The sequence below is a fragment of the Choloepus didactylus genome, chromosome 5 (assembly GCF_015220235.1).
Source record: "Choloepus didactylus isolate mChoDid1 chromosome 5, mChoDid1.pri, whole genome shotgun sequence".
Taxonomy (NCBI): Eukaryota; Metazoa; Chordata; class Mammalia; order Pilosa; family Megalonychidae; genus Choloepus; species Choloepus didactylus.
Genome location: NC_051311.1, coordinates 61,589,264 through 61,616,907, shown reverse-complemented (window position 1 = coordinate 61,616,907; position 27,644 = coordinate 61,589,264). Strand labels below are relative to the sequence as shown.

Sequence of the window (27,644 nt, the reverse complement as noted above, 5' to 3'; positions counted from 1 at the left end):
AGGAGCATTTTAATCCAGTAATTATGATAATCATTATTTTTAACGTCAGGACTGACTCTTTGCTGGTAGTGGGTGTCATGACGGCTGCCGTGGGGTTCCTGGCACGCCGACCACGTCGCGCTGCTGCAAAGGAAACGTGCCCGGAACAGAGGCTGCGGGCTGAGGGTCCCAGATAAAAATCAGACTTTCCCTTAAGTTTCGCTCTTGTTCTTACGTAACAGTGGCCATTTCATGAATTTGCCAATTAGATCGGACGGTAGGTTCAACAGGGCTTGCTGTTCTCTAGATTTCGTTGTACCTTTGGTTGTTACTGGTACTTAGGGATTTAGGGAGGTTCCGGCGCTCGTGGACAACTGCTTTGGAAATGGGAATTCATGCTACTTTGGAAGCTACGCAGTGGTTGCAGACATGAGCAGGCTTCAGAGCTGGCATCCCTGAGCCCGGCGGTACCTTATGTCGAGTGGCAGTTCTTCTGGGCTGGGCCGCCTGCGGGGGTCTAAGCGGGAATGGAGGGTGGTTATCAGTTCGGAGATGATCAGGGGTCTCAAGAGTCTGTTTTTTTTGTTGTTGTTATTGTTTGTCTGTTTTGTTTTCCTTGACGTTAAATTGCCAGAGGGGTATTCTGCAGCCAGGTTGCGCGGGGGGCGGTCAGAGAGGCGAGCAGGAGGTCCTGGGTAGGGGGTGATAACTCGGAAGATGTCCCTGTTGTGAGATGAGCGCCCCCTTCCTGGTTGCGGCTGGGCTGCCAGGAGCTGCGGCGGCTGCGGCGGGAGGGGATGTTCTGCGGCACAGTGGGCGGGGCAGGGGCGGGGCGCGGGTGGGCTTTAAAGTCGGTGCCCACTCGCTAGCCGGCTGCCGAGGCAACGAACACATCACCGCGCAACGCCGCGGGCGGCGGATGAGGCGCCTCCTCTGCGGCAGCCGCACCTCGCGCAGTGCCGCAGCGGACGCCCGGGTGGCCGGTGGCTGTGGTGCCGCAGCGCTGCCCTTCGTGGGCTGTGGGCTGCCGGCGCCGCTGCCCGCCGGCCCTGCACTGCTGCGGGTTGCGGCGGTCCTTGCTGCTCTGGAACGGTGCGCTTGGTGGAATGGGATAAGACCTGGTCATGGTGCGCCGAGATCGCCTACGCAGGTGGGTGTGCACCTGCGGCCAGCCGGCGCCAGGGGGTGTAGCTGGGTGGGAGCGGCCATCCTGGGACGGGGGTACTGGCTAGTGAGTGGGAAGGCTGCATTTTCCGGCTGGGACTGCCCTACGGGCAGCGACTCCGCCTGTAGAGGGAAAACCTTTGGGGCGGTCAGCGCGCGGTACCTGGAATGTGCTTTCCCCTCTACGGAAAGGAGGGACTCTGCCTATTTGGTGGCCCGTGGCTTCTGCTGGTGTTGGAATGTTCAGAACTCAGTATTGCCCCGCGCGCAACTTAAAATATGTAGATTCCGGCATTGCCCTAGCGCGACTTGGGATTTCTAGACCCAGCATGACCCTGGCACATTTTAGGATTTTTAGACCCTAGTATCGCTCGTTCGCGACTTGGGATTTCCAGATCCCGGTTTCGCCCGGGCGCAACTTGGGATTTCTAGATCTTTGTTTCGTCCCGGCACGACTTGGGATTTTAGATCTTGGTTTCGTCCCGGCGCGAGTTGGGATTTTAGATCCTGGTTTTGCCCGGCGCGAGTTGGGATTTTAGATCTTGGTTTTGCCCCGCGCGACTTGGGATTTCTAGACCCTGATATTGCCCCGGCGTGAGTGGTCACGTAGGTGCGATTAGAATTTGCAGTGCCTTATCCCCGAGGCGTAAATTTTTTTCAGATTTTGGTGATGGGAAGCGCGAGAGAGAATGGTGATGTGACCAAACGGTCGCAGGGTTGCACATTAATGTTGTGCATTGCTATCGCGGGTTTACAGAGAAATCCATACCCTGACAGCAGTGTGATGGGCAGGTCTGGTGGTATTAGATCAGGGCATTTTTGCCGGTTACAAGACGAAGAAATTAAGGCTCAGAGAGTTTGATTAATTTCCAGAAGGTTCGTTACTGAGTTTGCTGAATTTATGCTTTTTATTCATGGCTCGTCAAATAATGGAGATTTTGGTCAAAAATATTTGTTTAACCCATTTTGCTTGCTGATTGCAAGATTTCTGTCCTCCTAAAATTCCTAAAATGTTGTTAGGGGCATTTTTTTACTATGTAATTAGAACAGAAATCGGCTACCTGAGGATGCTTTTTTTGTAGCGTGGAAGGTTGGGGGGTGTTCAGGAGCAGTGTATGTACCCTCAGGGTTCCTCCCTCTTTCCCCCCAGCACCAGCGGGGCAGCCCCTCTTGTATCCCCTCCGTGGCTCTCTGCTGAGTCATTGCAGATTTTTGGCCAATCGAACTGTGAATGAATGAGATGGGAAGCATAGGTGATAAGGAGTGGAGAAATGCAAACATGAAAGTATATGAGCTGCAGTATAGGACAGATAGCTCTGAGAAAACGATATTGCAAACCTAATGCTTTTTGTTATCTCACCTTTCAAGGAAGTATTGGTATGTAGCCCAAGTATTGTGGGGTGAAAAAATGTGATACAACTGTCATGTTCTGGGTACTTTTTAGGCTTTGCAACATTCTAATCATTTCTGGTTACCTTGAAAAGTAGTACCAAATCACTGGGACTGTTCTATGGAGAGGCACCTTGGAGAAAAAAAAAATGACTGCCCTAGTGATACCTAAAAAAAAAAGTGGCAGAGAACCTGAGGTTCTTCAAAGCACATTGGTATTTTGTCAATGTGGAACCATAGGTTTATTTACTTATATGTAAATTATTTTTAAAAAGTATTTTGTGAGTTGGATTCATTTGTGATGGATAGAGACTGTGGCCAGACTACAAATAATATGGTAGAAGCATGTGTGTACACACACAAAGCCATTTCTGCTGGACTTTGACAATTAATTTCCTTTATATACAGCTTAATTTTCTTGAAAGTGCTAATATTAGTTTTGGAGGGTATTACTTTCATGCTGGCTGTTTTTCAGAGAACTTCCATTCTACTAATAATTCTTTCCGTAGTGACCATCTGTAGTCATATGCTAGAAACAGAAGGAACTGTTTCTAATTTCTTTTAGCACTTGTCATTGTGCATACATTGACCTGAACCTTTGAAGTCCTGAGCCTGGAAAGTTTGGGTGTACAAATCATTTCTGTCCTTCCACATTGCTCCCAAAGTGTTGGGTATGAGCTCCACCTTATTTTTTTTTGAAGGGGGAAGAATCCTAAGAAATTAAATAAATGGGAACTTCCTTAAGAGAATGTTAAGAAAAGCAGAAATGTAATCTCTTGCCCTGACCTCTTGAGATTAGATATCCAGGGTCACGACAAAGCTTCTTACGTTGGAGTATATGGTGCAGCTGTCTTCTTACTTTTACACTCTTTACCCTGAGCAGTTTCTCAGAGCAAATCTAGATAGTGGTTCCAAATAGGGCTTCCCATGGGCCAGAGAGTTGATAAGTATTAAAAATGAGTAGCTTTCTGTGTAATGTCATGTGATAAGTTCATATATGTATTTAAAATGTTTAAATAAATAAATATATTTTAGACATTTTACTGGTGGGAAGTCAGGTAGGTGGTAGAGCTGTTAGAAAAAATATGAGGGAAACTATTTCTTCTGGAAAGTCTTGATAAAAGCCAATGAAAGGGTATACAGTACTTAAGTAATTTTCCTTTTAATTTACATAAAAATCTCTTCAGCATGAGGCAAGGTGCTAAGGGGTTAAGGGGGGGAGGGGAAGATCACATATTTAAATAGCTAATGTTTTCCCTTAAAATTAGAAAGGTTGAACAAATATGGCGATTGCTTTAGCAGGCAGAGATGCAATTACATTCTTCTTGGTAACCTTTATGCTATGATTCATATGGGGGGCAAGATAGCCATTGCATGGTAACAGAAATTTCCTACCTAATCTTAGCAGTTTTGGGTTTGTTGAAGAGTGTCGCGTCTCACCCCAACTGCTTCCCCTGGGTCTCTGATTTTCCCACAGGATGAGGGAGTGGTGGGTCCAGGTGGGGCTCCTGGCTGTGCCCCTGCTGGCTGCGTATCTGCACATCCCACCCCCTCAGCTTTCCCCTGCGCTACACTCTTGGAAGTCTTCAGGCAAATTTTTCACCTACAAGGGACTGCGCATCTTCTACCAAGGTAAGAACAGGACTTTGGAAGGCCCTGTGCATATAGATCACGTAGGTCACAGCTGAGCTACTTACTTCGTGTCCATTGGTCTCTGTTGTCCCTGAGTGATGGAGGGGACAACCCCCTTTTTCTGTGTAGTGTTCTTGAAGGAATGGACTAATTCCCTTTGTTAACTTGATAGTAGGGAAACTATCAAGAGAACTACTGAGAGGGTGGGAGTGGAAGGTGGAATTGAGACTTTTTTGTACTTAAAAGTATTTTAAAAAGTAATAGTACTTAAAAATACTTAAAAGTACTATACTGACAATTTAATACTATAATTTTTCCTTGTAGCCTGATAGATATTGGTTTTCTCTTTTGAGCACCCCTAGGGTCAAATAATATATACAATAATGGTAGATACAGCTACCATTGGTTTTGTGTTTACTCCCCCAAATCCCTGATTTCATTTCAGTGAATTATTTTCTGTAAAGATTATTTGTTATATATGTAACTGTGATTCATCTTATACCTTTGTAAAATTAATTTGCTAATGATAATTACTAATTATAAAGTAATTACTGTATACCAGACATTGTTTTCAACCTTCATTATTTGATTAATCTTTACAATAGCACTTGGAGATAGGTGCCGTTAACCTCATGTTATAGGTGAAGAAACTGAGAAACAGAGAAATTGGAAAAGATTTCTTTTGAGCGGGGGTCAAGAGCAATAACGAAAAATGTTTGTCATAAACCGTTTTTCATTATTGCTCCTGACCTTCTCTCATTTGCTATATTCCGTAAAGTGAGTATATAATTTTCTTTATGTTGGTTATTTAGATGGTCTCCAGTTTTGCAATATTTTAAATAGTTAGCATTTGGGGGAAATCCTCCATGTATGTAGTTTATTTTTCCTTATATTTTCAAACAATACTGTTTATAAATGGAACTATTTTATTTGCATGGACTCTCAAGAATAAGATTCGTAGGTTAAAGTATATACAAATTTTAATCACTTCTAACTAAATTATTTTTGAAAACCTTATTATCAAATCTTCATGACACTGGTAGTATATGAATGTATCAAGTTGAATTCAATACTATTAGCAAGGCATTTTATTGTGTAAAAGTTTGGCTAATTTAAAAGATTTGTAATGATCCTGTATTGTCATATGCATTTAAAAACTGTTGATGTCTATAGTGATTAACTTTTTTTTTAACAGTTGACAGAATTCACAATAGTTTGAGTATTATATTTTTGATATTGGATTGGGGCTCCTCTGCTAGAAATTAAACTGCTGGACAAGCAGCATAAATTAAGGTGCTCACTAGGCTAGGGAGAGGAGCTGTATTTTAGAGAATTTTGGGGGAACCATTAATGATAAGGTGCAAAGAATTTCTAGTTTACATGTTGTGGTTGCATACTGTGCTGAAGTTTACTTATAACTGTAAAAAACAATGTGTATATTAATATTGTTAACACAGAACAAAGGGAGAAATGGTCGAAATGCGTTAAAAAAAATCTAGGTAAAAGTAAGCATGCTGCCTTCAGGTATTTTCAAAATAACTTTAGGGATATATTTACAAAAAGTCTGTTATTTACAATTTAGACAGTCATTTTAAAAGGAGAAAATAAAGAATCAAATGTTGATTCTTACCTAAAGCGATAAAGCTTATATTTTAAAAAGAAATCTGTCATTTTAATTTCATTCATTTGGTCAGGGTTTCCTGTCCTTATAAAACCAAATTACTTAGAACTTAATATCTATCTTCATTGTTATTTTTATAGGGGTTTGTCCTAATTAACTTCTCTCCTCCTTCCCAGACTCAGTGGGTGTGGTTGGAAGTCCAGAGATAGTGGTGCTTTTACATGGCTTTCCAACTTCCAGCTATGACTGGTACAAGGTAATGAAATCAGACTTTAAGCTCCTACTATGTCTTAAAAAAATCCCAAACCAAGGATTTTGTTGTACATTTGAATTGCTTAATAAAATAGCATTTAATATAGAACTGTTTCTCATTTATTGTAAGGGCGTAAAAAACTCTTTAGCAATCTGGAAAAAATCATTGCCAAGTTAAAGATGATGAAGTCCCTCCCTCAATGGAGATTAATTACTCAGAATAAACACTTTCTGAGAGGATCGTCTGTGGGGCCTGTGGTGGTTTCATGAGATTTCCTTTAAGGAAGTCTGTTTGTTAAGCTGAGATGGGATGAAACACCTATAGTGCTGTGGGTTGGGGGAGGGAGGCAGGGGCAGAGTCCAAATCATCCGTTTCTTTCTTGTAGATTTGGGAAGGTCTGACCCTGAGGTTTCATCGAGTGATTGCTCTTGATTTCTTAGGGTTTGGCTTCAGTGACAAACCGGTAAGCAACATCTGTATGAGGACCAGCGTGGAGGGGTGAGAGTGGGGGTGGATGTGGATGGCAGAGAGATCTGCACCCATGATTTCATCCTATATATCCTGGCTTTCCTTCCTTAGAGACCACATCACTACTCCATATTTGAGCAAGCTAGCATTGTGGAGGCGCTTTTGCGGCATCTGGGGCTCCAGAACCGTAGGATCAATCTTTTGTCTCATGATTATGGAGATATCGTTGCTCAGGAGCTGCTCTATAGGTCAGTGAAGCCATAGACTTCTGTACCATGCGTAGGCTAAATGAAACTTGAAATGCTGAGGAAAGTAAATTGTTCCTGGTCTCTTTCTAGACTTTTTTCCTCTTGGGAGTTCATCTTTGCGGCTGCATTGGTGTAAGTTCTCTGAGTTACATGTGTCTCTCCATCCCGTTTTTCTAGGTACAAGCAGAATCGATCTGGTCGACTTACCATAAAGAGTCTTTGTCTGTCAAATGGAGGTAATTGCCTTGGTAGGAAGTGGAAAGTGGGGCACAGTCTGGAAGGGCTGCCTTTAGATATCACAGTGACCTCTAAATGGTAATCTGATGATATTGCAAGCAGAAGCAATTAAACAAGTGGACTTTTACCTTTTTGTATCATAACTGCTTCGGCGGTCTTACTAGGTTTAAAGACCCTTTCTCAGAATTATGTTTTAAAATATAGACAATAAAACAAAGAGAATTGCAAAAGAAACTAATTATATTGATGTACAGTTAATAAGAGATGTGTAATATATGCCATTTTTAAAATGCATTAGACAGTAAGATCTAGTGGTGGGTCTTATAAAACTATGATTATTAGTAAGGAATATAAATGTTTTTTGATATCTGCAGCAACTGCAATGGGTTAGGAAAATATTTGAGATAAGCCAGCCACAGGTGCTTTTAATTACTATTGTGGTTTATTTCCTAAACTCATAATTGATGGCAATGCCAAATTTCAGTCAGAAATGAGCGAACGCCTGATTAGACCTTTCCGAGATGTTTCTTTTTCTTTGTCTGCCATTGAGCCCGCCTGTAAACCCACAAATATCCAAATGCCCCCTAAATATGAGAGCAGATAGCTGCTTCATAGGAGAGGAGTCTTTCTGTCTCTTTATCAATAGATGCTCCTGTTGACTCTGGAGAGAAATGGAAAAGGAAAACTCTAGGTCTTTTTTAGGACCTACACATCCTGAAAAATCTCTGTGGTTTCTTTTGCAGCCCAAATCATTAACAACACTGTGTTTTGAGAGATGGCAGGAAACGCTAAAGGGAGTCAGAGCCTGGTCATCAGCATTCTGGATGACCATGCAAATTATTTTTTCATTTCTTTACCTCTAAAATGGGTAAAATAATCCCAATGGTACATAATTTTTTTTTTTAAGGGATATTATTTCACAGAGTTGCTGGGAGAAGTAATTAGATGATAGTGCTAAGTTTTTATTTGTAATTCTGTTTTTGGTAGTAATAATGAATAGCATGAATTGTCTTGGATAATGGGCTTGTGTTGTTGGTAAATGACTAAGATAAGTCTCTTTTTCTACAGGTATATTTCCTGAGACTCACCGTCCTCTCCTTCTCCAGAAGGTTGGCTACTCCACCGAACAGATCTTTAGTTTTAAGATTCATGCTGACATAAGAAATGTCTTAAGCTAAAATCCTTCTTTTGATGAATTTACATTAACAATTTTTTTCTCTTTAATGCAAATAAAGCAGTAAAGTGGCTCCTACATAAAGCCTAAAACTATGTCTTAGAATAAAAGAGCAACAAATATTTGGAGAAATACAGTTATGTAAATATCTGTGTAATGAGCATGATGTTTGAACAAACTGGGACCCAAGTCTAAATTTAGTAATTCAGTGAACTGTAGAAATGTAATCTTACAGGAAATTAGAAATAGGTTTCTCTTCTAAGAGAGAAGAATATGGGTAAGTAATAAAAAAAAAACCAAAAGCCAACAACCAAACCTTTCAGTACAGGGAGATTTGGCTAAAGCCCTTTTTCAGTTCTTAGTATAGAACTTTTTGTCTTGGTGAGTTGTATTCTTTCTCTGGATTCTTGATTTCTATTTTCCCTTATTTACCTTATAGCTACTCAAAGATGGAGGCATGTTGTCACCCATCCTCACACGCTTAATGAACTTCTTTGTATTCTCTCGAGGGTAAGTCATTGTCAAAGATTGTGACTAAGGCTTGGGAAAGATGCAGTGAAAAGTTGCTACCATTAAAATTCTGGACCAAATCCTAGGGTTTGATATTTTTAAGCAAAGGTGTTGGCCACTTGCCAGGGAAGTAGTTGAAGGAATTAAAAAATCAGCTAAGGATTGGACTACTCTGAGGTTCTGATCATATATGACATTGTGAGTTCTGCTCACACTTAGCTTTCTGCCTTTTGGACTCTCTTAGTCTCACCCCAGTCTTTGGGCCATATACCCGACCCTCTGAGAGCGAGCTGTGGGACATGTGGGCAGGGATCCGCAACAACGACGGGAACTTGGTTATTGACAGGTAAGAAAACCTTTGCTTTGGTTTCCGGAGAGGCCTTTTTTGAAGTGGGGAAAGATGAGGGATTGCTTGTTCTGTTCCTTGAAGCCTTGTTCCGTTCCTTGATGCCTTGTTCCCTATCAAAAGAAGGTTGACTGTAACTTATGAGGAAAACCAAAAATAGTCATGCTCTGTACTTTCTAAGAAGAAAAAAATGGAGAATAGAGTGAGCCCTGAACCTAAGCCATAGGGCACAAAAAGTTTGGATAAATAGCTGCCAATTCTAATACTAATTTGACTTAGTAATTGGCCAATTGACTTTGCCCACTGCTACATGAGATCAGGCACTGGCTGTTTGCCAGCAGGGTCAGTGTAGCACCCCATGTTTAACAGAGGGCTATTCTAGGAAACGTGGGTTTGAGGGGGCCATTTCTTCCTCCATACCCCTCCATGAGATCCCTGAACATTCATTTTAATATAAAAAATAGAAAAAGAAACCAAAACCCCTTTAAAAATTTCCTCATGTTTTCCTTTCCAAAAAGTGAATACCAATCTAAGAAGTGATGTTCATAATTCACAGAAGTAACTGTCCTGGAGTTGCCAGGTAGAGCAATTAGAAAACCTGAGTCTGAATTCTGAAATGTGGCTATGACATCTTTCACTAGAAGAGGGATTCTCCTCATTTTGTCTGTGGTCAGATGACGTGCAGAGAAAGAAGCTTTGTGCTCATGGATTTTCTACACTTAGGATTTTAGAAGTGGAGGCCAACTTAGAGATCATATATATAGTTAAAGCATCTTATTTTAAAGACGAGGGGACTGAGTTTAAAAGGTGTGTGCGGGTGTGTGTGGTAAAAAATCAGGATCTTGGACCTGGGCTTTAGTCACATGAGCTTCCAGTCTTCTTAGCTTTCATTCCTGCTGAATAAACACTCAGAACCATTGCTTGGCACGTAGGGAGTAGGCATGCCCACTGCTGTATCCACATGGTGGTTAACTCGAGAGGTTAACAGAAATGTATAAATGAAGTGAGCAATTCCCAGGAATGAAAAGTCGCTTAAGAAAAACTTACATTGAGTTCCTAGTGGTTCATGTCAGCCCTTTAAATCCTTATAACTACAAGGTTTCCTGTTTCTACTCTTGCTGACTTATCTGTCTCACAGTCTCTTACAGTACATCAATCAACGGAAGAAGTTTAGAAGACGCTGGGTGGGAGCTCTTGCCTCTGTAACTATTCCCAGTGAGTATGTCTACTCTTCATAGGAAAACTGAAGGACTGTGGGACTAAAAAATTACAACTCCTATCACCCTTAATTAGGGTGTATTTGCCATATTTAGCAAATAATAATATAATAAATACAAATATAAAAAATAAAAATTCAGGACATCCAGTTAAATTTGAAATTCAGGTAAACAGTGATTGATTTTTTTAGTACGAAGTAATATTTGGGCCATACTTATACCATGGGCCGTACTTATACTAAAAATTATTTAGCTGAAATTCAAATTTAACTGGGCATTCTGAATTTTATCTGGCAATCCTACTTCAAATCTGGGACACCAGTGGCGAGACGCTACTGCAAAGGGCAGTTGGTATCACTGTCAGCAGTGGGAGTTCGACTGGTGTCTGTGGTGTGCACTGTCAGTGGCTGCCACAGTAAATGCTGAATTGCTGGGGCAGAGGGCTATTCACATTATTAATCAAGAGGCCATAGATGGTTTCTGTTCATTTGTCTCTTCATTCTTAAAGATCAAAAAAGAAAATCAGTGCAGTGTCTCACACATAGTAGTTACTGCCCAGAAATTGATTTAAAATGTCAAGAATCAATTATAGTTGAAGAGAGAGATATACAGAATGATAGTATCTTGGATTTACAGAAAGGTCTTATTCCTTTTGTTCCACAGCACAGAAGAGTTGGAGGGGAGACCGAATGGCTCTATATAGGAGAATGTGCCAAATGAACTAACTGGCTTATTCCCAGCAGTTCCTTGTAGCCCACTTAATAAAAGCAGCTAGAGTTTTCTATCATAGATTTTTCTATCATAAAAAAAGTTTACTTGCAGAAAACCTTTTTTTTTGGAGGGGGAGTTAATTTTAGGGTGGAGATAGGAGAATGAATGTGATCGCTGTTGGTAATTCATTCTTCTTTTCTTTCCTAGTTCATTTTATCTATGGGCCATTGGATCCTGTAAATCCTTATCCAGAGTTTCTGGAGCTGTACAGGTGAGTCTTTCTCAGCGGTCTTTGTTTTGTTAGTATATCATCCTGACAGTGGTACACAGAATCATCTATTGAGGGCTACTTCTCTAACCTCATTGGTTCCTTCAGGAAACATAATATAAGAGGATATGTTGGGGAATATTATTCTCACACAAATGTTAAGATCAAGGAATTCAGTTATACATTTTCTTGATTTATACAACCTATTTTCATTACTACACATTCCTAGGTGTGCCAGTAAGAAAAAGCTATCATGTGAGCCAAGGCATGAAAGTGGATTATTTCTTAAAGAGATTTTTGCTTTAGTCTGATTGTAACATCAACTCATTGACTTAAGTTGAGCAGACTGCAAGGAGGGATTGAGAAAAGCCTACTGTGGAGCTTTCATTGGTTGTTATTTTCTCTAGGAACTTACTTGGAAGGTGTCGGAATATGAAATCTTGAGTATGTCACATAATGTTCCCATACCTTCATATGTCCTGTTGGAAACAACCCAGCAGTAACAAGCTTGCATTTAACTTTAAATGAATACTATTTTTCCTCTCCTCCTGGGAGTAAGGAAGGTTCTTGCTATATTTACGCTTGGGCAGTGAGTTGCTGAGTGATCCACTTGGTTGATGTCTCATGCTTGTCTATATTGTAAATGTGTTATATTTTCAAGTTGTTGCCTGTTGGATCCTGGACATTTAAAAACTAGTCTTTATACATCCTAAATGGAATTGGCAAGATTATCCAACTAAGATACAATTCTGAAGTAGAAGGTCAATTTGTTAGTTCCTTCCAGTGTAGTATGTCTGCAGAGGCATTTAATGGGGTGTCCCACTGGCTTACATCCCTCCCCCTCCCTCCAGCCTCAAGTTCACCTCCATGCTGTTCTCTTCCACTAGGAAAACGCTGCCGCGGTCCACAATGTCGATTCTGGATGACCACATTAGCCACTATCCACAGCTAGAGGATCCCATGGGCTTCTTGAATGCATATATGGGCTTCATCAACTCCTTCTGAGCTGTAAAGAGTAGCTTCCCTGTATTACCTCCCGTACTCCCTTATCTGTTGTGTATTCCACTTAGAAAGAAATGCCCAAAAGAGGTCCTGGCCACCAAATACTATTCTTTCCCAGAAGTCCACATACTCACATCGGTGAACAGTATATTGTAAAAAGCCAGCAGAGACTCTGCCTAAGGGTTGACCTAATATTCCACACCCCATTCCTTTGACATCTGACCAAGTGTATGGACTTGACTTTGTCTTTGTGTTATTAGGAAATTCTGATTGAGTACTACTACTCACTGATGTGGAAAGAGAGGGGCAGACGTTTTTTATAAAAGACTTTTAGACATGGCTATGGATTTTTTTTCTGAAATATTTAGAAATGTTAATTGCTGGCCTAACCCCAATTGAAATAAAAAAGTAAAGAATGAGGAGAGAGGGTGCTTTGAATGGCTCTGAGCAATACAGCTTCAAGTGAGTGAGTTTCCCTTGTCATAACTTTGGATTTAGTTTCATCAGCTGTTTCTAATTATATTTTGTTAAAACAGATTTTGGTTTAAATAATGCAGTATTCTAAGTATGCTTTAAGACTGATTTACCTACATGTATACATGTATTTTATACTAAACCAGCAGACACTTTCTCTGGCAGAGTAGGGAACCTTATTAAACATGCTGAATTTCTGAATAAATTGAACTAAATCCAAACTATTTTCAGAATTTCCTAAAATCACAAGGCATTATGGACCAATAGCTTCTGTGCCAGAGATTTACTGTTATTAGCTGGAAAGACTAATTCTAACAGCAAATAACAATAACTATTCATACCTCAGTACTTAGAAGCATGTCCCTCCTGAGTTAAAGTGGAGGGGAGGGGATCGTTGTATAGTCCAAGTTACCATGCTAAATGTACACTGATTCCTTTTACAATGATTGCTTAACTTCTCATTGGTTGTCCCAGAGTGGCTTTCTCATGAAGCTCAGCAATTCCTGTGCTTTCAGACAGGAAAGTTCCAGAAATTTTAAGAACAAATTCTGAAAGACTTATGAGCAAATGGTGCTGAATCCTTTTTTTTAAGCCACAGTTTCATTGTCTTAGTCAAAACAGGATTATTAAATGATTATTTTAAATTCATTTTTTATTAGCAACTTCAAGTATAGCAACTTCGAAACTGGAATAAGTGTTTATTTTCTATTAATAAAAATGAATTTTGACAAAAGTGGACTCTGACTTCCCCTCCCCCCCCCACCCCTTTGGGATAAAAATTTTCCAACACTGCCAGGAGTTTTCAGACACACATTAAATTAAAGGAAAGAATATAATGAAGTTAAGCAGCTGGGGTATAGGATAGTACTTAATTTTCAAGATCACCCAAAGCTGCACTATCAAACCATAGTTGACCAAGTATAGTAGAAAGAAAAAGACAAACAAGCAAACAAAAACAACCATGCACAAGAACAGACATTTGCTTGATCTGCTGGCTTAAAGGACAAACATTTACTTTGCTTCTCTGAAAACATTAACCTTTAAAAATGTGATTCTGGGAAATTCATGCCACCAGCTTAAAGCCCACTGACAGTGAAGTGTATATATCAGTTTCATCTTGCCCAATAAAAATTTATCCGACAGAAGCCAAGATAACATCTACAGGTGTTCCATCTTTGCTTCTGACAGTCACCTGCATGGTCACTCCATCTGCTAAGGCCAGCCTGGACCTCACCAGTAAATCATAGCCTCCTCTGTATATACCTGAGAGCAAAAAAGTGAGGAAAACCATATTAAAAATTCAAAATGATCTCTGAATAATGAAACTTATGCTCTGCCTACATCTGCTTTCTAGGAATTTTCAGTTAAGTTTTTCTGGAGATTTGCATTCATGGTGGGAATTGAATCCCACATAAAATTCTAAATAATCTATTGTATTCTAATGATACCAGGTGCATAGAAGGTATTCAGTAATATTGACTTGGAGTATTCAAAGTGGGGGTTGGCACTGGTGTCCATGAAGACATTGTATTTTAGTGTTTCAGGCCAATTAGGTATCTTAAAAGAATAACTTAAGAAAAGCATGCAAATTAATTAAACAGCTGAGACAAAGTATTCATTTTGACTGGGCTTCACATTGTAACTCATAATGGGATGTTGGAACAGTAGCAGGGCATGAGATGGCCATCCACATCCCTTCCTGTTAAATTTTATAACAAAAGATGGGAAATCTGATAAAAGCTTCTTACCTGCCAGATACAGGGAATGAGAATTCTTGTTCTCAGGTACTTTGTCTGACCTTTCACATGGCTGCATGCCCAGAAATGTGATGATGTTGCTGACAGCTTCTGTGTTGAGAAGTTTTATGTGACAGTATTAGAAGCGTTAAGTGTAGGGAATCTGCCCACGAGTATGCTCTGGAAGGTGGGGGAGAGTGGGGTGTGGAATAGAAACTGGTTGACTCAATTAGATGATAAAGACAGGGTCTTGGCCTATTAAGGAAAAGGATTTATGACATATTTAATGAAAAGGGATGTCTTTTGGGAAAATAATTTATGTCCCTTAGGTTTTATACAAGCAATACCCTGATAACAAAATTGTTCTCACCTTCAAGGGTTTTGGTAGAACTGAGGGCAAAGGTCTCCTCTTTCTCAAAGGTGTCTCCAACCTCTTCCCAAGCAGCAGCAAAATTAGGCTTCAGTACCTTCTGAATGTGGTCAGACACAGTCACTTCAAGATCTTCCAGCTAGTGGATAACAAAAAAAGGGATAAATGGGATAAATGGGATAAATAAAAGCCCTTTCAGGACAAAACAAAGTTAAGATGTTTTTACCATTCTGTGTTACAACCTTTGCAGGAGCCTCTCAAAAACTCTGCTACAAATGTTTAAGTTCTGTACTCTGGATAAGCCTAATGCTCTAGGCCTTAGCAAAGGAACACAAGAAAGTAAGACATCTGGCAAAAGCCTTATTCTAAGGCTTTTTCTATGACATCACAACTCAAAACGATAACTTCTTTAATATAAGTGTTAATAGAGTGATGTATGAAGGTGCCAGACTAATACCAGATCAGTATCTGTAGCCCTGATGTATAAAGTAGTCATATTGTCACACCTCACCAACTGAGGTCAGGCCATACAGTTCCTTCTGAACTTAGCATTCACTCACAGGTTGATTTTTTTTTTTTTTTTTTTTTTAAGTAAGTTTTCCCTCTAGTATGTGAAAGCTTTTCAGTCCATGATCTGGCTATATTATGAGTAAACTAAAAGTTGCTAAACCAAACCAAAACACTTTAAATAAAACTGATCTCAGTGAAAAGCACATAATTATTTTCATCTTAATTATTCCTATTATAAAGAAAAAAGGTAAGCATATTTGTTTTAACTAACTGTCAAGTGGTAAATCTCAACTTCCTAGCATGATGCAGTCCCAATCCAGAGGAGGATGATCCAAGTCTTCCTCAGTTGTAATCTCTTTGTGAAGAATAAAAACCCTACAGGTTCATGTTATCTCAAAGCAGAAGTCACTCAGTGTTCCAAGCGTGTCAGAGTAAATCTCTATTTAGGGAAAACTCACCACATACTCATCATCATATCCATCCTCATCTGGAACTCCAGTGTTAGGGTCACAGTCCCGGACTGTGAACTTCATGGTGCAGCTAAAGGTGCATGCAACTGCAGGGGAAAGAGCAGGCAAGCCTGTATCAACGGCTAGTGTGAGCACAAAGTTCAAAGTTACATCAGTAACTTAGGAAAGTACTGTTTGCACCTGATACTGTGTTCTACATTATCAAGTTAAACATACAAAGGCCGCATTTTCTAGGGTAGTAATGGGCTGGTCAAAAAGGCAATTTCTTCAAGTATGGTTCAAAAATCTAGCCTCTACTGTGGGTTAAACTAGTACAAAAGAGATGACACGGGCAAAACTTTGTTTTTATATCAGTATGAAGAAATCAGCAAGGGAGATACTTTTGGGATTTTTTGCCATGCCTGTCAAAGGGATTATATGTTGAAAAATTTGAGAACCACTGCTCTAGGAGCTGACAAAGTAAAAAGAAAAAGACGGTAAAAAGCACACAGAGTAACAAATTAATGTCGACCAAGTACACCAGAGTCTTAATACCAACACTGTCTTTAGGTTGTGGACTGAAAGTGGTTCCACAGATCACCAGAATGCACTTGCTTTATGTTAAATTTTAATGAGTAGGTTAATAATGAGGTCCTAATATAGGTAAAGATAGTAGTGTCTTAGAATGAAAAATCAAGTGGGCGATTTTATGTGTTGAGATGACTGGTGGAAGTAATAAATGGTGGTGGCGGGCACATTTTTAGAAAGTGAAGAAGACAGGATTTTCCAAAGTGTCTGAAGGAGGGGATTTAACAAGCATGGGTGAAGAAAAGGCATTTAGGGTCTAATCCATGGTCTGGGAAAAGGTTTATAGGTACATTAATTATTAGAAATTGAGGATTCAGAAAATTTTTTGGGGAATGGACAAGGAGAGGAAAGGATCGACGTGGATATAAAGCCATTGTATGACAGGTTGGGTAGGGAGACTTTCATCTGTTCAGTCTTGACTTGAAACTCTATCCATTCATCCAAACATGTAATGAATGTCAATACATGTTGACATTCAATGCAAAGGGCATAAGCTAATGTGCCACACATTTAGATAAGACGATGACTGAGACATGACACTGTCTCCATGAGCTGACTGTCTGAGTTAATAAAGTGTGCGTGCACACATACAACCTCTCTATATCTATGACATCACAATTCAAAACGATAAGTTCTTTAATATAAGTGTTAATAGAGTGATGTATGAGGGTGTAGGATTAATACCAGATCTGCCTGGGAAAATCATAAAATCTCTGAATGAAAGAATATAATAGCTTAGATCTCAAAAGATGAAAAAGTGCTTTGCAATTGGAGGAAGGTATACAAGGTAAGGGAAAGTGGCCAGAATGGCCATGGGGCAGTCTGAAAACAGTAAGAGGTATCACTAATGCATAGGGTCTGAGAAGAGAATTTGTTTAGGAAAAAATTGTGAAATACCTTGTACTTCAAATGAAGGATATTAGACATTTTTCAACAGGAGACTGAAAGGTTAGAGATAAGTTAAATAAAAATGGCGCCACCAGTGAGAATCTGTGAAAAACACAGGTCTGAATTCAGAAAGTAAATGGATTCAGTAGAGTGTGTTGGAAACAGATGATGGCAGTGGGTTGCCTGATCAGGATGAGTGCCTTATAGGAAACAGTGTACCTATCAAGACTACAGAATTTATTTCAATGCTATAAAAGAATGACTACGGTTAAATTAAAGTATGGTTTTCTGCAGGGTGAAAGTGGGATGAAGAAAAAAGAGCTGGAAGTTAACAGAGACCAAGAGGTCAACTGTAAAGTATTTTAAAAAAATGAAGGAAGAGATATGGGATTACGGTAGGAACAAAGGTCATGATCAAACAAGAATGAAGAGGCAGAAAAGATATTAAAGAATAGAAAATTATATGAAGCCCAGCTTGGTTTAGATTGAGCAGGGAGGCTACAGGCAAATGAGGATGAGGAGCAAGGAGAGAGAAAATTGGGAACAATGATAGTCACAGACTGCTGCAAACTGATTGAATAAGTAAAGAAAGAAGACATTTACATATAAGTAAGTAATACAGAGAAAAGGATTAAGGAAATACATACTAGAGATAATGTTATGGAAAACTTTGTGGCAAATTTTTAATTAAATGGTTCAGTTGATACGATAAAAGGTTACAGGGAATCTAAGATGAACTCGAGTCTATCAGTGTTGCTAGAGAGGATGACACTGAGTGATGAGGATGAGGGTAAAAGGGGTGTTTCCAATGCAACAGAACAATACTGAATCCATTGTCATAATATTAAGAGGAGAGTTTCATGAACAAAGCAAGGCAAATAACCAGAAGGAATAAGGGAAGAATGCCCTAAAGATCCATGTTAAAGTTGGTCTCAGAAATGAGGCTTATCTTGTGAGGAAGTTGTCTGAAAATGAGAGAAACACTACTGAGGAGATTTGTATGAAAAGAACTTGGAAAATTAAGGAAAAGATGTGTCCTAGAAGCTAATTAAGGAGAGGGATGTGTGAATTAGGTTGGGGTGCAGAACATGTAGTGTGGCAAATGCAAGAGTGGGAAATTTGGTAGGGAATTGCCAGGTCTCAACCACTGGAGGGGAGATGTTGACTAAATAAGAAATGGGGCTAAGAGGAGATTCCAGAAAGCTTTTTGTAGTAATAATTTTAAAAAAGGGTATGGTCAGTAGGGGGGAAGATTAGAAACAGGGTAAAAGGGATGGATCTGAAACAGGCTAACTGCAGCAATTCAGGTAGGTCTGAACCCAACTGAGATGGAACTGATGCAGTATAGTGTGCAGGAAATCAAGGAAGATGGAAGTGAGTTGAATAGTGAGTGGCAAAAATGAGGAGTAAACTCAAGTAGAAAAAATGTTGAATTCATGGGAATGATATACAAATGGCAGGAGGGAGGCTGAGGATGAGCTTTTTTTTCTAAGGCAAATATAGGGGAGAAAGGAGGAAATGCACAGAAAAGCAACGTCATATTTGCCCTCAGATGAAAAGGAGTCATTAAGGAATGGTAGACATAATTGCAAAGAAAAGGCATCATACCTGGTTTCAAAGTCATGATGGGATAAAAAAAGAGAGATCAGAAACTAAGGAAAGGAAGCATTGTGTGGTGGCGGACCTACAAAATAGAGCAACTGAGAAATAAAGATCTAGAATGGGGAATCCCGACAGAACTCAAAACAAGTCCAACTGGTCATATCCAAAAGTGTAAAGGCCATATTGCAATGAAAAGTATATAGAAAGAGTGAGGCACAAGGACTTGAATTGGAAGCAGCAGTTGGCCAGCTCTTGAGGTCTTGGAGAGAAATTGTTAATTAAAGGACTTGGTTAATAGGAAAGGTTATCGGGGGATGATTAAGATGAATGCTGATAAAAAAAAAAGCTATTGTTGGAAACTTTTTAGAGATACTAGGCTTGATTTATGAGAGGGTCAAAGTAGTTTGTCCAGAGAATTGATTATTGCTATTAGATGGGGAATGGGTGAAGATTATGTGGGAAGCACATATGAAGAGAAGAATTCTGCATCTTTTCCTTCTGTAGAGAGATAGTCAGTGAAAGAATAATGGATAGTTAAGAACTCAAGAAGTAGTGTGCCATTAGAATTGCTCTTTGAAGTTCCCTTGCCATATGAGGATTGGCCAGAAGTGATGGACTATTTCCTCAGGAGATCATAGAAGAGGAGAGAGAGATGATGGAAGCTGGAAGCCAAAAAAGGAGAAAGGATGTAGTATTTAGGCTGGGGTACAAAACACAAGGTATGGCTAAGGAAGGGCATTAGAGAGGTCCAGAATAAGGAATACAGGAAAATGGTAAAGTTTCCTATTCAGTTGAGAAATATGGGTTAAGCTAGAGTACAACCAAAGAAGTAAAAAGAATGCAACAAGAAAGTAGCTAAATAAGAATTGGTGTCATGAGAGAGTGCTGTCTGGGAATCTCTGCTTGAAAGATATTTGAAACAAGTGTGATCAATAACTAAAAGGTTAAAGAGTCTAAATGGGATGGATCTGAGCCATGGGCCAGTGACAGGAATTGTCTGAAGGTCCAGACTGAAATCAGAGTACAAATATAATATTTAGAACAGTGTGGAGGAAACAGAAAACCATGGGAATATATAAAGATAGAAGCTGAAAAAACAAGACACTGCATTGGTGTTTCTGTAGTATAAACTGAGGAAAAGAGTGGAAGAGCCTGCAGAAGAGATGGGGTCATTACATTAGTGGATACTGAGAGGAAGGACATGGCTTTATATTTGTACAAAGATCACGACTGATTAAGACCAAGGAAAGACTCTGGAAACTAAGTAAAATAAAGGGAGCAGTATATGAAGAACAGTTAAGAGTGGATGAAGTGGAATCAAGGCAGGGAAGATGAGGAATAGAGACACAGAAGAAGAAATCCTGTGAAATCTTAGAGTGGATCTGTTTGGTCAAATGTTAGGTCTTAATTCCAGACTTTGAAAAGCAGTATATACAATGGAGAAGAACAAGGACCTAAAAGGTAATGGGGAAGCTTTGGTGGGAAAGTTCTAATTAGAAGGATTAGAAAGAAATGGATTAAGATGAATCTTGATTTAAGTTTGCTACCCTCAGTTTTATAAGACACCACAATAGATCTTTGAGTAGTCTGTCTGTAGAATGGATGCTTAGTAATGGGAGGCAAGTGCCGGAGATCATGTTGGGAACCCAATTCAAGAGTACAACTTCATTTGTTATTTCCATGTTCAGATGGTAGATGAAAGAGCTATATATAATAAAGATATTATGTGTATATATATAACATCACACAAGTGCCACATTAAAGTTACACTTAGAAGTTACTCTGTCAAGTGAAGATTTTCTGAAAGTGAGAGACAGATACTGGGAATAGAACCTATCTAGCGAGTGCTGTTCAGGAAGAGACTTGAGTCTATGTGAATGAAATATAAATGGTAGTTTAAAGAAGGGGGGTTGAAGACAAGGTAGCATATTTCTTCAGGGCAAGCTAGGTAACAAGGAGAAAAGGAATGGAAGAACAACAATAAAGTTGCCCCCAAAGGGAGAGGGGTCATTTGAAGAATGGCAGGTACTTACTGAAAGTGGAAGGCCCCAAACTTGGGCCAAAAGAGATGGAAGAAAAGAGGAGTTAAAGCTAAGATAATGTATAAATTAGAAAATGACTCTGAGTTGGTGGTATGGTAATAAGAAAGACCATATGCACCATAAAGACTCCCAGAATGGGGAATCCTCTCAGATCTCAGAGTAGATCTAAGTGGTCAAATACGTTGGGTGCAAGCCCAGATTGCAATGACTAGTACATATAATGGGGCAGAAACAAAGGCCTGAATAGGAATGACAGCCAGAAGTGGACTTGCTCTTGATGTCTTGGTGGGAAATTAATAATTAAAGTGCTTGGTTGAGAGCAAAGTTTAGGGTATTGCTTCTTGAAATGACCATGAGAGCATTACCTAGGAATCTGTTAGAAATATAAATTCTTGGGCCCCACCCAAGACCTACTGACTCAGAAACTCAAGGTGGGGCCCAGTAGTTTATGTTTCAACAAGCTACAGTTTGAGAACCATTGCTTTAGACAAAGGCAGACTAAGAGTAATTCTGATAAAAAGCCTTGGCTAGCAACCTGTCATGTTAAGATTAGCTGCAAATTAGAAATACAACTAAGGACGCCTGTATGAAAAGACAGGAGAGAAGAAACTGGAGAAGGTAGAGGCTAAAAAAAGGAAAGGAGACATTAATTAGGCTAGGGTGCAGAATTCACAGTATTGTAAAATGGGAGAGTAGGAGATTTAGTAGAGTGATTTCATATTAATCTAGGTCATAACTACTCAGAGGAAGAAGAGAAAGTAGCTAATTAAGGGGGAACTGTTCAGGAAGCTCTGCAGAAGAGGATAGAGAGAAGCTAAATGGGAGGAACCTAAAATCCAGTCCACAGTCTGAACAGTGAGTGCTGAATATGAGGTGTTGATCCAGAAGAGACGGCTGAATCTATGGGAGTGATATATAGACAGTATCTGAATGAAGGAGGTATGCTGAAGATAAGGTAGATAAGATACAATAAAGACAGGAGTAGAACAGTGAAGTTAAAACTGCCACCAGATGCAAATATTGACAATATTGACACAGAAATTGTCACAGATACTGACTGGAAGAATGTGGCACCATACTAGAGCCAGAAGTCATGACAGAAAAGGGAGAGGCTAGAAGCTAACCAAGGGAAGCCTTGTCTAAAGAATAGAAAATTGGTTTTGAGTGAGGAAGAGAGTGGAGGCAAGCTAGGTAACAAGGAGAAAAGGAATGGAAGAACAATAAAGTTGCCCCCAAAGGGAGAGGTCATCTGAAGAATGGCAGGTACTTAGTGGAAGTGGAAGGCCCCATACTTGGGCCAAAAGAGATGGAAGAAAAGAATATGCATCCATCACCATGAGAGGTTAAGATACCATGATTATGAAAGGTTAAGATATACAGGGCAAATATCCAAAGAGAAACTGGAAAGACTGTCTTGTAAGAGGGACACTAAATATGCACTCAGAATTTAAGAAACATATTAGGATATGCTAAAAGTGAGAGAAGCAACTGATGGCACTTGTATGAAAAAAATAGCAAAGAAGGACAGAGCAAAAGATGGCGGTTGGAAGCTAAATAAGGAGAACGGCTGTCTGAATTAGGCTGGTGTGCAGAACATGTGGTGGTAGAAAAACAACAAATATGGAAGGGCATTACAGAGGGCCAAATGGGAACACTGGGAAATGGGAGTTGGAAATTTGTCAGAGTTGTCCACTAACAAGGAGAGAGAGAGTGAGGTAAGAAGTGACAAAGTTAAGAATTGGGTTTTGCTGTCCAGGAAACTTTGCTGGAAGAATATTGGAATTAATGGGTGTGGCTGATAATAGTGAGAGTTAAGAGGCTACCTAGGATGGATCCATTGGTAGCAGGCCAATGGTAGGAATCTTATGAACATTTGGGCTGAACTGAGTACAAACAAATGCAGTAAAGAGGCAACAGTGGGTTGAGCAGTGAGTACCTGATGGGAGGGGAGTATCTATCCATTGATAATGAATCTGTAGGAATAATACAGAGGTGAAATAAGGAGGTGAAAGAAATAAAGAAGATAAGACAGCATGTTTCTCTGGGGGAAAAATAAGGGACAAAGAGGAAAGGAATGGAAGAGAAGAGTGAAGAATCTACAAATATGAAGGGATCATTTGAAGAATGGCAGGTATTGACTAGTGCATTGGAACCATACTTGGGCCAAGGTTATGATAGAATAAGAAGAAAGAGTTTTTTAGCGAGTGAAGGAGCATTGTATTATTTAGAGAAGAGATAAGAGTAGATGGAGTGGCAAGATGAATAATAAAGATGGAGAAACCTGTAAGACCTCAAAATAGTTTAACTGGTCAAATTGGATGGGAAGTCGCAATAGTAATGAGTGGTGTATCTAAAAGGAACGTTTCAAGGGCCTGGATAGGCATAGGAATTAGGTAGTAGACTAGCTCTTGATGCCTTATGTAGAACTTTTTAATTAAAAACTTGGTTAATAGGAAAGTTTAAGGGCATTTTATTAAGATGAATTCTCCTAAAAAGATTTTGCTAGCAACCTTATTGACCAATTAGGAAGTGTGGGGTGAGTGGTTTTTCTGTAGAGGTTATTGGTATTTTTTGAGGAGTGGTTATGAATCACGAAGGAAGTAAACATCAGGAGAGGAGTATTGTATCCATTGCTATGGTATAGTGATTGTAGCCAAAATGGATAGTTAAGATATGGTAGAGTACAGTATAGTATAATGGGAAAGAAGAGAGGGGTTTTAATCTAAGTTATGGGAGGGCTGCATGAGTTACAGAGGAGTTCTAAGTAATCAGACTGGCAAAAAAAGGCAGATAAGGTATGGCTCAGAGAGACCCAGAATGCAAAAATCTGTAGGACCTCAAAATGAGTCTAATTTGTCAAATGTTTGATGAAAGAGATGGCAATGAGTGATTTATATAATGAGAAAGAGGCACAGGTCTGCATTTAAATAGGACTCAGAAAGTAGACTAGCTGTTGAAGTTTTGAAGGGAAAAATTCTGTTAAAGGATATAATTTATATTCATTTTAGAAACCTTCGAAGATAACAGTACTTGTTATTTATGGATATAAAAATATTTAATTATAAAAACATGTATGAGGGTAAGTATCAAATTTATGTAGTGTTTTTCTCTTGGAAAAAAAAGTTAAATGATTCTGGAGAGTGGTACAGAGAAGTCTCAATTGTATGTGTGATATTTTATTTCTTAAAAAAAATCAGAAAGATTTTTTTTTTTTGAGAGGGTGGGACATTTTAAACTAAAGGGCTTGATTGAAAGGAAAGTTTGGAGGAGGAAGATTAGAATGGATCTTGGTTTCAAAAACAAAAACAAAACAAAACAAAAAACTACAAAAAAACACTGTTAGCAAGCCAAAGACATTGGTTTGACCAGCTAGAAAGTGTGGGTGAGTAGTTTATTTGGAGAGAGGATGGTCTGTATTTAGTGAGAAGTGGATGGGTAACCTCACGAGAAGGGTAGTAACCATTACTATGATTACAGATGGAAAATATTATAGATATTTAATATATATGGCAGTGTGAATATTCAAAGGAAATCAGGAAGAAATTGATGTATGTATGATGTTAAAGTTAGCTCAGAAATTAAAGTGTCATATTAGAATTGGCTGTGAGAGAAATTACTTAGGAGATATGTAGAAAAAAAGAGAGAGAAGGAAAAAGTAGAGAAAAAATGAGACTGGAATTTAAAAAAGAGAATATGTGGAATTTAGGTTGGGGTGCAGAGCCTACAGTTTTGCAAAATATTACACAAGGAATGGCCTTAGAGGGCCAGAATGAGGAATGCTGGGATATCGTAATTGGAGTTTGGTGAAGAATTGTATGTTAAGCCAGATATCAACCATGGGAGGAAAGGCATAGGTGAGAATGTGGCTAAAAAAATGATGTGTTGATGTCCAGAAAGCTTTGCTGGAAATATATTTGAAGGAATGGGTGTAGTCATTAGAATGAGAAGTTAGAGAGAGTTAAATATGATGGCCTTAGAACAGATCAGAGCAGGAATCCAAGGACAGCCCAGACTGAATGCAGAATAGGATCAGATTCAATACAGAGTGTAGGGCAAATGGAATATGGAAGAGGATGAATAGTGAGTACTGAATACAAAGAGGGTATGTACCCAGGAGAGAATGATGATATCCGTGGGAATGATATAGCTGAAAGAAAAATGAATGTTGGAGGAAAAACTGGAGCAAGTTTGCAGTAAAAGGAGAAGGGGGAAATGGATAAAAGGACCATAAGGGCAATGTTCAAGTTGCTCACAGATGGAAAGGCATTATTTGAATAATCAGATATTGATAAGAGAAATGGCTATTGCTCCATTCTTGGGCCAAAGGTCATGATGGAAGAAAAAGAAATAAAGGATGGCAAGTAATTAAGGGGACTTTTGTATAAGTTAGAAAGCAGTTCTGAGTAGGTTGAATGACAACAAAGCAAATCAGGTATGAATTAAAGAAACACAGAATGGGAAAACTGACAGATCTCAGAACTGTGTATGGAGTGGGAGAGGAACAGGGGCCTGAAGAAGAACAGGAGTTGGAGTTGGCTGGCTCTTGAAGTCTTACTGGGAAATTTGTGATGGAAGTGATTAGTTGATAGGGGTGGCTGGAAGAACATGAATTAAGATAAACCCTGATAAGAAGCCACTGGTGGAAACCTTAAAAACATCAGTATTGATCTTTTAGAAGTTATGGATTGGATACTCTTTCTGTAGAACAAATGATTAATATTGGTTGATGAGTCGTTGAGGATAATGATGAGGTAAACCTCAAGAGAAAAATCCTGCACTCATTGATTTATTATAGAGTTAGTGATTAAAAGAAAAATAGAATATTTATGATTTGGCAGGATAAATATTCAACGGGACTTGTGGAAGACTTGCGTATAAGAGTGGTGTAAAATTTTTGCTGATAAGTTAAGGAATCTGTTAAGACAGGCTGAAAGTGAGAGAAGCAAGTATGAAAGCTTGTATAAAGAAGAAGAAAGGAGAGGAAGAGAAGATGGTGTCTGGAAAGGGGATGTTTGAATTAGGCTAGTTTTGGAATATGCCATGTGCAAAATGGCAAATCATTATGGAGGGCCAGAATGAGGAATGTGGGTATCACCAGCTATCTAAAACTATCTGAATACTTGTTATGTTAACATGAAAGGTTTTTATCCAAGTGTCACTATGGGACTGGGAAACTTGGTACAGAAAGTAGCATTCTTGTGCTAGAAAAACGTTTAGTTTGCACACAGGTATTTGAGATGGTATATTTTTGCTGTAGTCATCTCAGTTCTATAGGGATCGCTCCTGCTCACTCCTATGCTGAAGTTTTCTAAATATGCTGTGTATTATTCCTGTCATTCTCCCCAAAATATGAGTAGGTAACTTGGGCAACTCAAGCAATTCGCCAATCAGCCAGTAACCATTTGCAAAAATTTTATTTGTTTACTTAATTAAAAACCATGTATGGATTTGTTATTTATCTTGAAAACATTTCATTGTTCCACGTACTGTAAAAGGAAATTCTAAGTCTAGTCTTTTATTGCAGTACGGGATCATTTTGTACTATACACAAACATGTCCACTAATGAAGGAATTACATGTTAAATAATTAGGTAATTGTTCTTTAAAATGGTTTATATTATAAGAAATACTTAATACACTTTGATAACAGTGTTTTAGTGACAGCTGATAAAATCTGTTGGGTTTTTTAAAGGGAGACGGACAAGGGTTGGTTTTTTCTTCAAATTTAATATAATACAGTATAAGCTTTTACTACTAAAAATCGTTATTTGGTGTATTTTAAGCAAAGCATAATGAAAACTACTTGTAATTATAAAGCATTTGAGTCAGAGAAGTGTGGAGAGAACTGTGTGGTAAGAGTTCTTAAACAAAGGAAGAGAGTAAGGGAAGAGATAAAGTGTAACTAAAAATTAGGCATAAGAGGGATAATGCCTAGAAAAGTATGTCTGCAAAAAAAAGTACAGTCAATAGAGAAAAAGGTTAGAAGAGGTTCAGTGAAGTGGAACTGAAAAAAGGCAAGTGAGAGGGATCCTACCAAGAAATAAAAAGACAGTCCAGAGCAATTCAGCATAGTGTTTGGGAAAGAAGAAATACAGATATAAATTGAGCAATGAATGTAGAACAAAAGGAGGTATCTCAGAAGAAGATATTCATGAATGCCTAGGAATGATACACAGTATATGGATGGTTAATAGAAACATATTTTTTAATGGTAGAAGAGAGGAAAACAAGAAAATGGGTGAAGAAGGAATTTCAAATTTACCATTAGAAAGGAAAATTTTGTGAAGAATGGCAGATTTTGAAAAACAAGATTTGGTACCATGATTGCACCAAATATAACGGAATACAGAAAAAGATAATTGGTGGAAGTTAAGTAGGAAGAGTACTGTATGGACTAGACAACAGTTCAGAATGGAAATCACCTTCACAATAAGGAGACCCAAAAACATGGAGGACAGTAGGAGAAGCAGTGCATATATCAAGAAAAGGGATATAGGATTAAAGATGTGCCAAAGGTATAGATGAAAAGAAGAGTGCAGGCAAAATAGAAGAAAGTCAGAAGGGAATTATAAGCATTACATTGGAGTTTAAGAACAAGAAAAGAGTAGAAAAGATAGGTTGAGCAGCATGTTTAAACAATTTGAAAGAATGGCAGAGAGGTTAACAGCTGAAGCATAACTGAGGTACAATGGGTGAATGGATGTATGTAAACAAAATAAAAAATGCATATCCATGAATATAGAAAGGATTTCTAATTCCATGAGAG

At 38.9% G+C, this 27,644-nt stretch overlaps 2 protein-coding genes across 4 annotated transcripts in view; one reads left to right on the top strand and one right to left on the bottom strand.

Annotated features, from left to right (window-relative positions):
• The first annotated feature begins 438 nt into the window (after positions 1-438).
• MEST lies at positions 439-27,644 on the top strand. 2 transcript variants are annotated; one of them, XM_037836148.1, is made up of 12 exons: positions 439-446; positions 4,010-4,164; positions 5,962-6,041; positions 6,424-6,501; positions 6,618-6,754; positions 6,932-6,990; positions 8,060-8,100; positions 8,605-8,675; positions 8,920-9,021; positions 10,160-10,236; positions 11,157-11,220; positions 12,105-27,644. In XM_037836148.1, exons 2-12 carry the CDS (start codon positions 4,011-4,013, stop codon positions 12,220-12,222), a joined length of 981 nt encoding a protein of 326 aa, XP_037692076.1. In that variant the 5' UTR covers positions 439-446; position 4,010; the 3' UTR covers positions 12,223-27,644. The 2 variants fall into 2 exon arrangements, with proteins under 2 accessions (XP_037692076.1, XP_037692075.1); XM_037836147.1 differs by lacking the exon at positions 439-446 and adding an exon at positions 846-1,129.
• COPG2 (COPI coat complex subunit gamma 2) overlaps positions 13,425-27,644 on the bottom strand; it is a 263,073-nt gene continuing 248,853 nt past the window's right edge. The window contains exons 21-24 of one of the 2 annotated variants that reach the window (XM_037836145.1): positions 15,768-15,865; positions 14,800-14,938; positions 14,442-14,540; positions 13,425-13,956 (exon numbers count right to left, since the gene is read on the bottom strand). In XM_037836145.1, coding sequence (XP_037692073.1) covers positions 13,826-13,956; positions 14,442-14,540; positions 14,800-14,938; positions 15,768-15,865 — 467 coding nt within the window. In that variant the 3' untranslated portion in view covers positions 13,425-13,825. The other variant, XM_037836146.1, reaches the window with a different exon arrangement.